Raw genomic sequence first — 13,705 nt, forward strand, 5'->3', positions numbered from 1 at the left:
CTCGTACTGTATATTGCTGATTTGTATGTAAGTTATTACAAATATTCATTCAGGAAATTAAGCTGGCAGTACTTACTAAGGTTAAAAACACACATACCTTTTGATGTAGCAGCTCTACTTTTGAGAAAATAGCCTATAAAACAATAAAAGAATCAATACATGATGTTTGAAGTATTTATTGCTGCAGTGTTTGTATTGGCAAAAAATAGAAACAATCTTCAAGCCTCATAAAGAAACGGTTGAGTAAATTATGGCACATTCTATAAGGTACACTGTTGCACAGAAATTAAAAAAGGAATGTGTCTTGATCTGGAGTAATGAAAAAACATATTGCAAAGAAATATATACATAGTATGACCCTATACTATGGAGGTCAGGGTACATTAGACATACACACAGATGGAAGGATGGATGAGTACATACATACATGCATGTATAGATATGCATAAGTGCATACAAGTTTGAGAAACTAGCCTATAAAACAATAAAAGAATCAATAAATGATGTTTGATGTATTTATTGCTGCAGTGTTTGTATTGGAACACAGTAAGGAACAGTCTATTTCTCCAGTTGCCTCATGGGGACAGGATTGATGGTAGTGGACTGGGAGGGGTGTTATGAACTTAATCTCATGCAAGTTTTCATCTTAATGAGCAAAAAGTGGCTAAAATATCTCTAAGAACATTCATAAGATAATACACTTGTGTATTCTTCAATGAATGTATATAAGGATGTTTGTTGAATCACTGTAATAGTAAAAATGGAGAAAACGCTCCAGGAGGAAAATGGTTAAAGAAACAGTTGTTCTCCAATGGGGAGTGGGGGAGGGTTATAGAGGAATATTATGCAGTATTAAAAAACTAAAAGTAGAATTACCATATGACCCATCTCTGAGACTTTTCAATTCCAAAAAGAATTGAAAACTGGGTCTTGAACAGATATTTGTACACTTGTGTTCATGCTAGCATTTTTCACAATAGCCCAAAGGTGGAAGCAACCCTTATGTCCATTGATGGGCGGATGGATAAACAAAATGTGGTATATACATACACCACATACATACATACAATAGGATATTATTCAGCCTTTAAAAGAAAATTCTGACACATGCTACAACATGGATGAACCTTGAAGTCATTATGCTGAGTAAAATAAGTCAGTCACAGAAGGTCAAACACTATACAATTCTACTTACACGAGGTACCAAGAGTGGTCAAATTCAGAGGCAGAAAGTAGAATGGTGGTTGCCAGGGTCTGGGACAGAGTTTCAGTTTTGCAAGATGAAAAGAGTTCTGGAGATGATGGTGGTGATGGCTGCACAACATTGTGACTGTGCTTATTAACACCACTGAATTGTATACTTAAAAATGGTTAAGATGGTGTCCAACCAGCGTGGCTCAGTGGTTGAGCATCAACCTATGAACTAGGAGTTCACGGTTCAATTCCTGGTTAGGGCACATGCCCGGGTTGCGGGCTGGATCCCCAGTGTGGGGCCTGCAGGAGGCAGTCAATCAATGATTCTCTCTCATCATTGATGTTTTTATCTCTCTCTCCCTCTCCCTTCCTCTCTGAAATCAATACAAAAATATGTTTTAAAAATGGTTAAGATGGTAAATTTTATGTTATGTGTATTTGTTGTTTTTTTAATCCTCACTTGAGGATATTTTTTCCATTGATTTCTAGAGAGAGTAGAAGAGAGAGAGAGAGAGAGAGAGAGAGAGAGAGAGAGAGAGAGAGAGAGAGAGAGAGAGAGAGAGAGGCATCGTTGTGAAAGAGACACATTGACTGGTTGCCTTCTGCACACACCCCAACCAGGGGCCAGGGTCAAACCCACGACTGAGGCACATGCCCTTGACCAGGAATGGAACCTGTGACCCTTCAGTTTTTGGACTGATGCTCTCTCACCACTGAGAAAACTGGTCAGGGCTGTTATGTGTATTTTACCACAATTTTAAAAAGTAAGTACTGAGGGTGGGTGGGGATAAAGAAGAGGGCAAGATTCCTCTGAAGTTGGGATGGGCTTTACCAGGGCCTGAGTACACCTCCCCCAAAGTTGGGAGTGCTATCTCATCTGACCCTCAGTTGACTAAAAGGCAAGTTCAAGTTCATGGACGCTGGTGCACTTCTCTTAACCGTTCGGTGTTGACATCTCTGAAGTGGTGATTGCTTTTCTTTCAGTGTTTGCAGGTGTGACCTTTATTAATCCCATATGGGAGACAAGCAGAGACCAGGAACTATGCTGTTGTGGGCCGGGCCTAAAAGAAACCAGATGTGGAGACGGCACAGCATTGGCAAACATTAGAAAGATGCAGGCTTGCTCCCCAGGCACTGGTTTAGGCCTCTGTGAGTGACAGCTGACAGTCACTGCATGTTTATGAGGAGTCAGATGCGATAAACGTATTGTCCGCAGACAGTTTATCTCAGCACCTGTCCACAGGTCCGTCACTCCAGTATAATCTCTTGCTGCTCCCATGGAAACACCGCTGTTGGCTGTGGTCGGATTCAATGCAGTGAAGAGCTGCTGTAGGCAGTGTGTCTTTACATCCTCACTCCCGGGGACTGTCCCAGTTTATGCCCGTTTTCTTGGCATCGTCACTGAGAAGAGCACCACCTTTTCACTCTCACGGTGTCCTGATGTGGCTGATGAATGAAAGGCGTTGGCACACACTGTGCCTGCTGCCCGAAATACCTCCCCTCGTCTTCTCCACAGCCTCCTACAACTCAGACGTCCCCTCTTCAGGGAAGCCTTCCTTGATGAGCTCATGTGCCATTCCCTCTCCACCCCAGCCCAGGACAGAGTTCTGCCCCATCACCGATGAGTCTGGTCATTTTCTAGTTGTCTGTCCTTCCCACTAAACCTGAACCTCTGGAGGGAAGGATCTGTGCCCTTCGGTGTCTGTTTCTTCAGGGTCTAGTATAATACCCAGGATGTCATAAAGGTGCTCAATACATTTTTAAAAAGAACAGAATTGATGTCTTTCTTGGCAGAAGTTCCAGGGGCTGATTTCCTTAGTCTCAGCGCCACGGTTTACAGAGGAATTGCTTAGATGTTGTCTTCCCATAGTGTGTGTATTGAAATGTTGTAGCTGATCATGTACTAATGGAAAACCATATCTATCGACTTGTCATCTCAGGTTCCCAGGCCTCTTGCGATGCGGAAAGAGGGAATTCAAACCAGAAAACGGAAGCCCAAGAACCTGAATAAAGCTAAGACACCAGCAGGTGAGGGCAAGAGCTGCATGTAATTACATGAATAAGGCTGACGTCCATGGAGTGTGTGGGAACGTGTTCTTGGTAAGGGGAGCCGGCCCAGGGAGTCAAGGTGTAACGTTGGCATCATCCATCCCGAGCTTTTCAGGACACAATGAGGAACCCCGTAGAAGAGGAACATCACCATGGGACATATTGGAGCTTTGGAAGCAGGCTCTGGCCAAGTTGTGGCCTGATCATTGCCGGTCGCAAAGGCCGCAGTGGGCCAGCTGGACTGGTCGAGGGCCTGAAGGAAAAGGGAACCGTCCTCGGTCCCCCCATCTTTGGGATCTAGTCATGGTCACGACAGGCTGGTTTGTAAGCCAGTGTATAATGAACATCACATAGTACTTTATACTTTAGAAAATTTCTTCACAAATATTCTCTCGTTGATCTTTAAAGACCCCCGCCATGAGACCCCACTTATTATTTCCATTTTACAAACAAGAAGCTGAGGCTCAGAGAGGGCAGTGGCTTAACCAGAATCACACAGATGTGGATGGGTAGTTAGACTCGTGCTTTTACACGTCAGGGTCCAAATGCTGTTTAAGGTACCACCCTGCCTTCTCAATCTCTAGATGAAAGCTGAGGACTACTTCTGTTCCCTCCCAGAGCCCTTCCTCCTCAGGGCTGCTACCAAAGGAAAGATCTCACTGGGAAACGCCATAGTCACAGCAAAATAAACCAGTGGATCTGGTGGGAAGTTGGCCCTGCAGAGTCAGATAATTTCCCCTTTCCACTCTCAAGAACATGACCACAGTTGCCCTTTCCCACTCTGGCAGCCGTGTCTCATTAGACCAGCGGTTCTCAACCTGTGGGTCGCGACCCCTTTGGGGGTCGAACGACCTTTTCACAGGGGTCTCCTAAGACCATCAGAAAACACATATATAATTACATATTGTTTTTGTGATTAATCACTATGCTTTAATTATGTTCAATTTGTAACAATGAAATTGGGGGTCACCAGAACATGAGGAACTGTATTAAAGGGTCACGGCATTAGGAAGGTTGAGAACCACTGCTCTAGACCTTTCAGTGTCTCTCCACTGTGGTCCGCACTGTTCATAAGTAACCCCACCCCACCCCAGAGAGCAGGTTTTTGGTTCAGATGGACAATCCCCTATCTGAAATTCAAAGTCCAGAGGGCTAGATTTGGCAGCAAAACCCAATCTGAACAGACACAGGCTATGTATCGTCTTTTATTTGCCACACTTGTGAATATCCCCATGTTTTGCTGTAGAACTATTCACGCATTTCAATGTGGGTATTGTCCCGGACCTCACTGGAGTTGTCCTCTAATGTACAGTATATGCCCTTTTAAAAATTAAAAATAAAAGTTTTGAGTCCTGAAACACCTGTGGCCTCAAGGGGTTTGGGATAAGGGGTGATGCCCCTGTCATTTCAAAAAAACGTTCTCTTAAAAATCTCATTTGGGGAACCGATGCCCTCCACCCATGAAGGACCCCTGCTTCTCGCCCCAGCAAATATAAAGAAGCCATTAGCATGGACCTACCCCGGCTGTCTCAAAGGACGGCCACCCCTTTGTCCTTGCCTCTGCTCTGCTTGGGTGTCCTGACTCTGCCTTGTTCCAGGTCCCTCGGGCAGCGAGAGCCTCCCTCCCACCAGCAGCGTTTCCAGCAACTCCAGCACCGCGACCACCAGCAGCAGCGAAGAGATGCGCCCCATCAAGACAGAGCCCGGGCTGGGGTCCCACTACGGCCACAGCAGCTCCATGTCCCAGGTGCGCCCCTGAGCGGGGAACAGGGCTGCCCATGGGGAAGTAGGTTCCAGAGTACCAGGTGGCCAGGCCGGCACTGGGGTCTGGAACACGTGACTGAGGGACTTGTCCGCTGCCCGCTGCCCTCAGGGCCCCCCTCGAGGCTGGGGGCTGCCTGCACATCCGATCAAGCCACAGTGATCTGGACACGCCTGTGAGAGACAAATGTTGGGCAGCTCCTCTGTCTCCTAAGGGAGGGGTGGTTTGACCTTGGCCTTGAAGGATGCGTAGATGTTAGGAGGAGGAAGGGAAGGAGGGGGGCCCTCCTGGCATGGGCAGAGGCGTGGAAGTGTAGAGGGCCTGGTGCGTGGGTGGGTTGGGGGTGGTGAGGAGGTCACAGGCAGGATGTCGTTTTCACGAGGGCCAGCTGCAGGGCCATCTTTCTCGTGTGCCCAGAAGATGGACCAGCAGTCCCCTCATTCTCTTCTTTTGCAAATGATGGCATCCCTGCTCCTGAACCCCCTTCCCTCTGTGGCTCCCCTCATTTGGGATCCGGATGTTCCTGGTTGCAGTTTCCCATTAACTCTGACCTCTTCCCTGCCCATACTTGCGGGAAGCCACGTCTAACCAGCTCTTTGCTGTCGGGGTGAAGAGCAGCTGGCTCTGTAGAACCAGCAGAGCCAGGAGCCCCTTCCAGATGGGAAGACGGCTACTGCTTGAAAGTGGGGTGCTGATGGTGATGAGATTGTAGCAAAGGTCTCAGGTAACTATCAGAGCCTTCAGAGAAACCAGAGTAGTCGCAACCTACTGGTCCTGGTGCTCAGTGGCAGCTAATGAATCACACAGACCCTCTGCACCCACAGCACACCGTGGAGGAAATGGAAATGCTGGGTCCTGGGTCCTGCCCTTGTCCGTTGGCCGCTCCTCTAGTCCCTCTCCTGGGCCTGGGAGCCAGCCTGGGGACATCACCTAACGGGGCTCCCCCTCCTGAGCCCTCAGGAGTGACCCCACTGACCTCATCTTGCCCTCTTTGCTTTGCAGACGTTCTCGGTCAGCGCCATGTCTGGCCACGGGTCCTCCATCCACCCGGTCCTCTCGTCCCTGAAGCTCTCTCCACAAGGCTACGCAGCTTCTGTCAGCCAGTCACCGCAGGCCAGCTCCAAGCAGGACCCTTGGAACAGCCTGGCCTTGGCCGACAGTCACGGGGACATAATCACTGCATAATGCCACCTCCCTCCCTCCTCAGATTCCTGCACAGACTTGGGACTTAGAGAACCGCGGAGGCGAGGACGGCTCCCAGCGGCCAGCCTGCTCTGTCTGGGAATGACTCCGGGACAACTGGGAAGAAACTTGAAGTCGATGACTTGGTGAGGGGAGTGGGTGTAGGATTTCATCAGATGCCTCTTCAAGATGAGGGGCTGGGACGGGCCCAGAACTCTGATCTGGACGCACCCACCCTTCGCGAGGAGCACACTCAAGTCCCTTCCGTGGAGCTGGAGACTTCTTTCTTGTTTTTTGCCCCACTCCACCCTGACAAGAGATGAGCTGTCCTTCTCTACCCTTCCATCACTGTGGCCTAAGACGGTGGTTTTCCCCTGGTGTTCCCGGCACCAGGATCTGAGGGTGGGGAGAGGGGCAGGTGCTGCGACCCGGCTCCAGCCTGAGCCAGGGCATCCATGTGCCTTTCACTGTGACAGGCCCCTCCAGGCAGCTCCTGCCCGTGCCCAACACTCCCCTTCAGGCTCAGCACCCCCGCTCCCCTCAGGACTGAATCCTGACTCCAGGAACGCTGGGTGTCGCCCATGTTACTGGGTGCTCCGTGGGGAGACAGAGGAGAGGCTGCCTCACCCACCATGCAGTATGGCTTCGCAAAATCTCAACTTGGCGATGTTGCCTCCCCCATGTTCCTTTCCCGGCTCACAGCGTCATCCCTTCGCTCCTCTTCACCACAGGCCTCTGAAAAGAAAAATCCCTTCCACTGCTCCGGGCGAGTCAGCCTGCCTCTGGCTTGGCCGTGTCTCTCCCTCAGCAAAACAAGAGCTCAGCAGTTTAGCCGAACAGCAGCACCCCCCGAGCCTGCCCCCCAAAATCCTTCCTCCGCCCCATCATGCACAGGGAGTTCTGAGTGAGAACAAAAAAAGTTCTGCTGCTAAAGCGAGTTTGACTGACACTTACCTAAGACTTGAGATCCCTCTGGAAAGGCTGTCTGGATGCCCTGGGCTGGGCCGGCACTGGATGGGGAGCAGGGTTTTCCGTGGATTCTGACTCGCTTGCACTCAGATCTTGCTGACGCCCCTTCTGTTCTGCGGAGCTGGGCCTCTGGGCCAGGCAGCGAGTCCGCCCAAGGGGTGCAGCGTGCCCTCCCGGCATCAGAAATCCCTTGTCCAAGAGGTGAAAAGCTAGTGCTTTTGCAACATAAATTCAAAGCAAACACAACAAAACTCATGAAAAGCAAGATGATGACTGCTAAGAGGAGACACTGAATTGGGCCTTGAGGGCTCTCCGGGGCTGGACTGGAACTGGCCTTTTTCTTAGCTCCATGTTGCTGTCTCTGCCTGTGATGCCGGAGCTCACAGACTCCTCCCTCCGTGTCCTCCTTACCCACAGAGCTGCGGCAGACTGTGGCCTTACTGCGTCCCACCCCCAGCACCCAGGCCTCCCCCGCCCCGCCCAAATCCTACAGGCTGTGGCAGAGAATATCTCGAAACCAAGATTCTGCTCTAATCATCATTTACATTGCTTTCTTTCCTGAAGGCCACCCTCCTATTCTTTCCCTAACCCGTTAACATTGTCTTAAGGTGAAATGGCTGTAAAATCAGTATTTAACTAATAAATTTATCTGTACTCCTCTTTCCCTTCTCCTCCTCCCTCAGTTATCTTTCCTGGGAGGTTTTATGATGCCCCGTGCAAGGCAATCTTGAGTCACAGCGGCCCCTTCGCCGATCCGCTCACAGGTGGCACCGAAGATCATTTCCTTCCTTCACTGTCTGCAGTTGGCCAGGTCCTCTGTCTGTGGCGGTGACGGCTGAAAGGAACACACTCCTGGCCCTGCCACTGACTAGCCTGCGACCTGGACAGGTCACCTCTAGGCTTCGGTTTCCTGAGAGAGGGTTGGGTCAACGGTCAGTTAACTAAGGTTCCTGGGGTCCATCAGCTGATGCCCAGTGGCCGTTTTCAGAGCTCCCCTCAGGGATCACCGGGCCGGAACATGAGGCAAAGCTTAGGGGCAGTGATCGCTCCAGCCACCTGAGTTGAGGTGTGTGCCGAGGGTCACGCTGAGGTGCCCTTCCATCTTCCTCTCCTTTTTTATGGTGCCATTCAGATAAGCCCTTTGAGGGGCAAGCAATGCTCTACACCAATGGGAGAGGAGAGAAATGTCTCCTTTATCCATTTGTCTTCACCTTCTTAGGCTCCAGAATTGCTTACTTGCTTCATCTTAAAAGTGAGGACGGGGTGGGGGGTGTGGTGGGGTGGGGGAGGGGGAAGGGACCCAGACCAAAAAATCCACCCCCACTCAGTACTGTGTCCGCTGGCTTCCTGCCTCGCAGTTGGCTTATGCCAAACCCACTGGGCAACTGGTGGCCATTGACTTTTCACAGCACCCCTGCTATTTTTGAGCAGCTCAGGAAAAACCCCACTCTAACCGCCATGCTCTGTCAAATCAGGAAAGCTGTTAAATAGTCTCAGGAACAGCCAGACCTATGGAACGTAGGGACCATCCAGAGGGAGAACTCTAGCAACTACGAGGAAAAAAGAGCTTCAAAACCAAAAACACCGCCCCCACCCCCAGGATTTATGTTGGCCTTGCGAGGCGCATGTTCCCTGACGATGAAGTCCCTGCTGAAAACGTTCTGCCACTTCCCTTGAGGAATGGCTTCCAGAATCAAGTCATACACAGTCCGAGAAGACCTTATATAGTCAGGACTGCTCTCCTCCAGAGGGGCTACCCAGCTTGTCTCGGCCTCCGTGCTCACCAGACTTGGTTCCTTTCCCAGATGAAATGTATCCTCAGAGGAGGTGGATTTTGATATTCTAAAGGATGCAGTTCCCAGATGGTTGGGGAGTAGCTGGGCGGGGGGCGGGGGGGGGGCGGTACAAGGGGGGGAGATACAGGGGGGGGGGGGAGGCTAGCAATCCTAGCATCATTAGAATAAATGAGGGGCCTAATATGGTGTGTGAAGCAGCCAGGGAGCATGTGTCCAGATAAATCCCTCATATCCCCTTAGTCTCACCTCAGGCCATGAGAAAACCTGAAGCACAGGTCAAGTCATTGTGACAGCTGGAGAGCGTTACTCCTGCATATGTGACTTTTGAATGCCTTTAGGGGTTGAGTAGTAGCAGATTTAGCTGTGGTTATGTTTGGCTTGGGGTTGACAGCCATGCAAGTTAAGTTTATATTGACTGAACATTCACTAAATGGAGCTGAACAGGGAAGTGGGGGAGGGGGGTTGGATGACTCCACCCCCAGCCTGAGTCCCTGGCACGTGACACACTGACTAGGATGCTGAGTGCATGAGAAGCAGCCATTTGGAAAGCTGCTTTTGGGGTGGAGGTGGTTGGGTTTTTGTTTATTTAAGTCATTTTGTGACACTGAACTCTACTCTTCAGATTGCATCCTTGCCCTGCTTGAAGCTAGAACACAAAAATGCCATCATCCCGTGACCAAGGACCAGCCTTCAAGCTTCAAGGCTTAGCGTGGGAAGTAGGACCTCCAGGTCTCCCTGCCCCTGGGCACTTGCTTTGGTTTCTGACCCGCAGCCTCCTGGGAGTGCTGCTGTTCTGTACCACTCTGGGTCTAGGCTTGAGGTGACTCTTATCTCCCCTCCAGTGGCTGCGGCAGTGGCATTTGCAAAAAGACTGAAGGTGACATTAAAATAGACCTAGTTTTTCAAAGTCCAGATTTTCTGGGGGTTGTGCATTGCTAGCTCACTCTTCTGGCTGGAGCCTGGGAGACTGTGGGTTTAGTTTTGTGGAGAGGTGACCACACAGCTGTGCTCTGGGTTACCAAGAACAGAGGAATCAGAAAAAGCCTGCGAGGCAGCCGGTGCTCTTGGGCCCGGGAGGTTCCCCTATGCGGGGAGGTTTTCCTCTCTACGGAAGGAAACACACACACACACACACCTCAGTTCTCGTGACTGCCTTCTGCCCTCCAGTGCGGTGGCCCTGCTTCACCTGAGAAATAAACATGTGACCGCCCCCTGTCCCCGACTGGGTTTATAAGAGGTTTTTACTAATCACTGGGCAGTTACCAATTCCTCATCAGTGAATCTGATTTCAAGACGTTGATTCTAGTCAGTCGATACTAATACCCACTCGTAAACTCCTCTTACAACGACCGTAGTCATTGTGCTGCCCCTTGAAAATGGATGTGCTCATATGAAATGAACTGCAATGAGATGTGAACCATGTAGAGGGAGCTCCACCGCATTAGAGGCACACTGAATTGGGGCTAGCATCCCCGACTTTGGGCCAGCAGCTCTGAAATCACGAGTTGGAAGAAAGTGGCTCCGGTCTCACTGGGTCTTATGGTAAAAATGAAACCTTGGGGCCCCCAAATGCTCCTCCTGGAGACTCCAGATTGATGTTCTCCAAGTGGAAAACAGTACCTGTATTGTGACCCGAGTAATGAGGCTTAAAAATGGTTTGGAAGCTACACATTCACATGAGCACTGTGTCTCAAAGTAGCCACTAGGAAACCACGTTCCAAAATTGCAGACATGCTGGCACTCCCTGTAGCCAGCGGTTCTCAACCTGTGGGTCGCAAACAATGAAAATACATCCTGCATATTAGATATTTACATTACGATTCATAACAGTAGCAACATTACAGTTATGAAGTAGCAACAAAAATAATTTTATGATTGGGGGTCACCACAACATGAGGAACTGTATCAAAGGGTCCCGGCATTAGGAAGGGTGAGAACCACTGCTAGGTGCTGTCCAGAACCTCCTCCTATCGGCCTAGGAGAACCAGGTTTATGGCTTTTTAACCACATTTAGTTTGGAATCCCAAACAGAATTACATCACCTGACCAATTTTTTTTGTCACTGATCTTAACTCTAAATGCCCCTTTAAAGTATAGACATTTGCCACCAGGGAAGAGCTACTGAAGAATGCGCTCTTAGGCTCTGAAAGCTAATCCCAGTGAAGGAAGCAGAAGTGATGGGAAACATTTTCAGGTCTTCTGTGGCTGCCACACTGAAGGGGACAGCATGTTTCAGTTCTGGGGTGCTTTCCTACACCCCCCCAACGACCTTGGTGTCTTTCCTCACTGCCCAGCTGTGTTGAGATTTGAGCAGGACTGCGGGTTATGTGCCCACTTTCCCAGAAAGGCGCACATAGCCTGAGATGTTGCACACCACTGGGACTCTGAAAACTTCTCCGTATCCCCAGGTTAAGACTCCTGCTCTTGGGCTCTGGTTTAGACCCGTGCTACAAGTCTGTGTTGATCAAACTGACTAGGTCAGCTCCATCTAGCATGGCCTAGCACTTAACGGGGCAACTAACTCCTGTTTAGCCATGAAAGTCGAGCAGTCGAACAGTCCCAGGGCAGCTGTCAAGGTCCTGGAGCTGTCCCAGGCTCCTGGGAGGTCCTGCAGCCTAAAATCTAGCTGTCCGCACAAGGACAGGGCTGACGAATCCCTGGTAGTCCATTCCTTACAGGAGGGTATGGGGCTGGAGTCTATAAGAGTACAATGGGGTTACAGGACACCAGTTGCTAAGGATTTGGGGACGCTAGTATTGGTGAGATTTCCAGTAACTGTGCTGGGAGAGTCGAAGAAAACTGAACCCCACCCACTAGGAAAAGGGATGCCTGGATGGGGTACCTGACACATTTGGAGATCATGAGGGGGTCCCAGAGATTACCTAGTCCAAACCCTCTTGTCTCACCATCGTGGAGGGAACTTGCCCAAGGCCACAGAGCTGGTGTGTGGAAAAGCTGCACTCACTGAGCACCTACCCTCACTAGGGAGGCTCTGAGTCGGGAATCAAGATACTGTCCTTGCAGTTAAAGCACTCACCACAAGGGGGCGCCTGCGTCCTCCCACTCCTTGTTTCCTTCAGAATGTTTGCCTGATTTTCAAGCAACTTGAGATCAGCCCAGAAATTCTGCTTTAAAAAAAAGTACCTACTGCTTATTGAGCACTGCTGCACATCAGACGCTCCTAGTAGCTTTATATGCACATAAATCATTCATATGTCGTCACAATCACAATCACAATCACAATCACAATCACGGTTTGCACACCAAGAAGATACTGGCCCACAGATTTTAAGTAACTCAATGAAGATCACAGAACTAGTTTGTGCAGATTCAGGATTCAAGCCTGATGCCTATTTGACTCCAGAATTGGGGCTTTTACCCTCCACAAGTACCTCTCCTAAAGAGCTGGATAACCCCGCACAGCCTGGGTCTAGGTCCCACTCCTAGACAAAGTCTTTCAACATTTTTCTAGAAGTTGGGGTGGATCCTTGGTTCCAAATTCTCCAATTCTCCCAATTTAGACACAATGAAAGAAGGACCTAGAACCATTGGGGAATAGGGCTTACTGTCTACAGTCACATGCCCAAAAGACAGCCAACTGGAATAAACCCAGGAGCCTCACTCTCAGCCCTTGGTGCTCCCCAATGGTCTCTACAGACACATGAACCCTCCTTGATGTGGTTCAGAATCCCCAAACTCGTTCCTTGGCAATTTAATTCCTACTACTTTCCTCCTTCACTTCCTTTCTTACTGTCTTGGAGGTGGCTGTATTTTAATAGATTTTCATGAGCATTATAACTTTAACCCTGTTGGAGAAATCAGGGGCACAAATGAGAGAGAAATTGGCTCCATGGCCCTTAGAAGGCTGGGTGCGGACCCCGCAGGCTCCTGTGGGATTTGGGACAAATAGTAATAATAGCTAAAACATATATAGCTATTTATTATTACTCTTTGCCAGGCCCAGTGCTAAGGGATTGATGTATCATCTCAATAAATCCCACAGTAGCCATTGAGGTAGGCATTTCACCAAATATTACAGATGAAGAAATTGAGGTACAAAAAAAGTTAAATTATTTGCTCGAGCTATGCCTGCTGAGTGATGGGATGTGGGCCCCGATAGCCTGATGCAGAAATAAAGTTCTAAGGTGCTACTCTACAGTTACTCTCCTAGGAGTCTGCTCTTTTCCAGGCAGATTTCCCAGCCTGACTGTCCTAGAATGATGATTCTATACACCTGCACAGCGCTTTACAATTTATGGATGCTTCCCATCTAATAATCTCATTTAATGATTCATTTAAAGAATATTTATTGAGTGCCTACCAACTGCCAAGTACTGTGCTCTAAGTCCTTGCTTCTCCAAATGTGGTCCCTGAACTAGCAGCAGCTGCAGCACCTGGCAGCTTGTAGGAAAGGCAAAATCTTGGGCCCTGCTCCTAACCTGTGTCAGAATTTGCATTTAAACAAGATTCCAGGCTGGCTCATATGCACATTAAAGTTTGAGAATCCCTGCTTTCTAATATTTCCATAAAAACATCATGAAATAGATATCCCACTTTAATACATGGATAGATTGTGGTACTGTGACTTGCTTGTCTTCCCACAGCTAATAATGAGGCAATCTATGTAAAGAGCTTAGAAGAGTGCCTTGCACATAATATGTGCTCAACAAACAACTATTGTTATAAATGAGGTCAAGCTGTGAACCGTTGCTTTTCTCAACTCTATAGCCCTTTGGCCTCAGCAGAGGCCTCT

At 49.2% G+C, this 13,705-nt stretch overlaps 1 protein-coding gene across 3 annotated transcripts in view; it reads left to right on the plus strand.

The window, feature by feature from the left end:
• Positions 1 to 6,190, plus strand: part of GATA4 (GATA binding protein 4) — a gene marked incomplete at both ends in the record, with an annotated part of 48,365 nt that extends 42,175 nt beyond the window's left edge. For all 3 annotated transcript variants that reach the window (XM_081093274.1, XM_081093275.1, XM_081093276.1), the window contains 3 exons: positions 3,135 to 3,222; positions 4,842 to 4,990; positions 6,008 to 6,190. In XM_081093274.1, the coding sequence (XP_080949400.1) occupies positions 3,135 to 3,222; positions 4,842 to 4,990; positions 6,008 to 6,190 (420 nt within the window). The remainder of the gene's footprint in view (positions 1 to 3,134; positions 3,223 to 4,841; positions 4,991 to 6,007) is intronic.
• Between the last annotated feature and the right edge of the window lie 7,515 nt (positions 6,191 to 13,705).

Source organism: Myotis nattereri (assembly GCF_964212035.1).
Source record: "Myotis nattereri genome assembly, chromosome: 5".
Classification (NCBI taxonomy): Eukaryota; Metazoa; Chordata; class Mammalia; order Chiroptera; family Vespertilionidae; genus Myotis; species Myotis nattereri.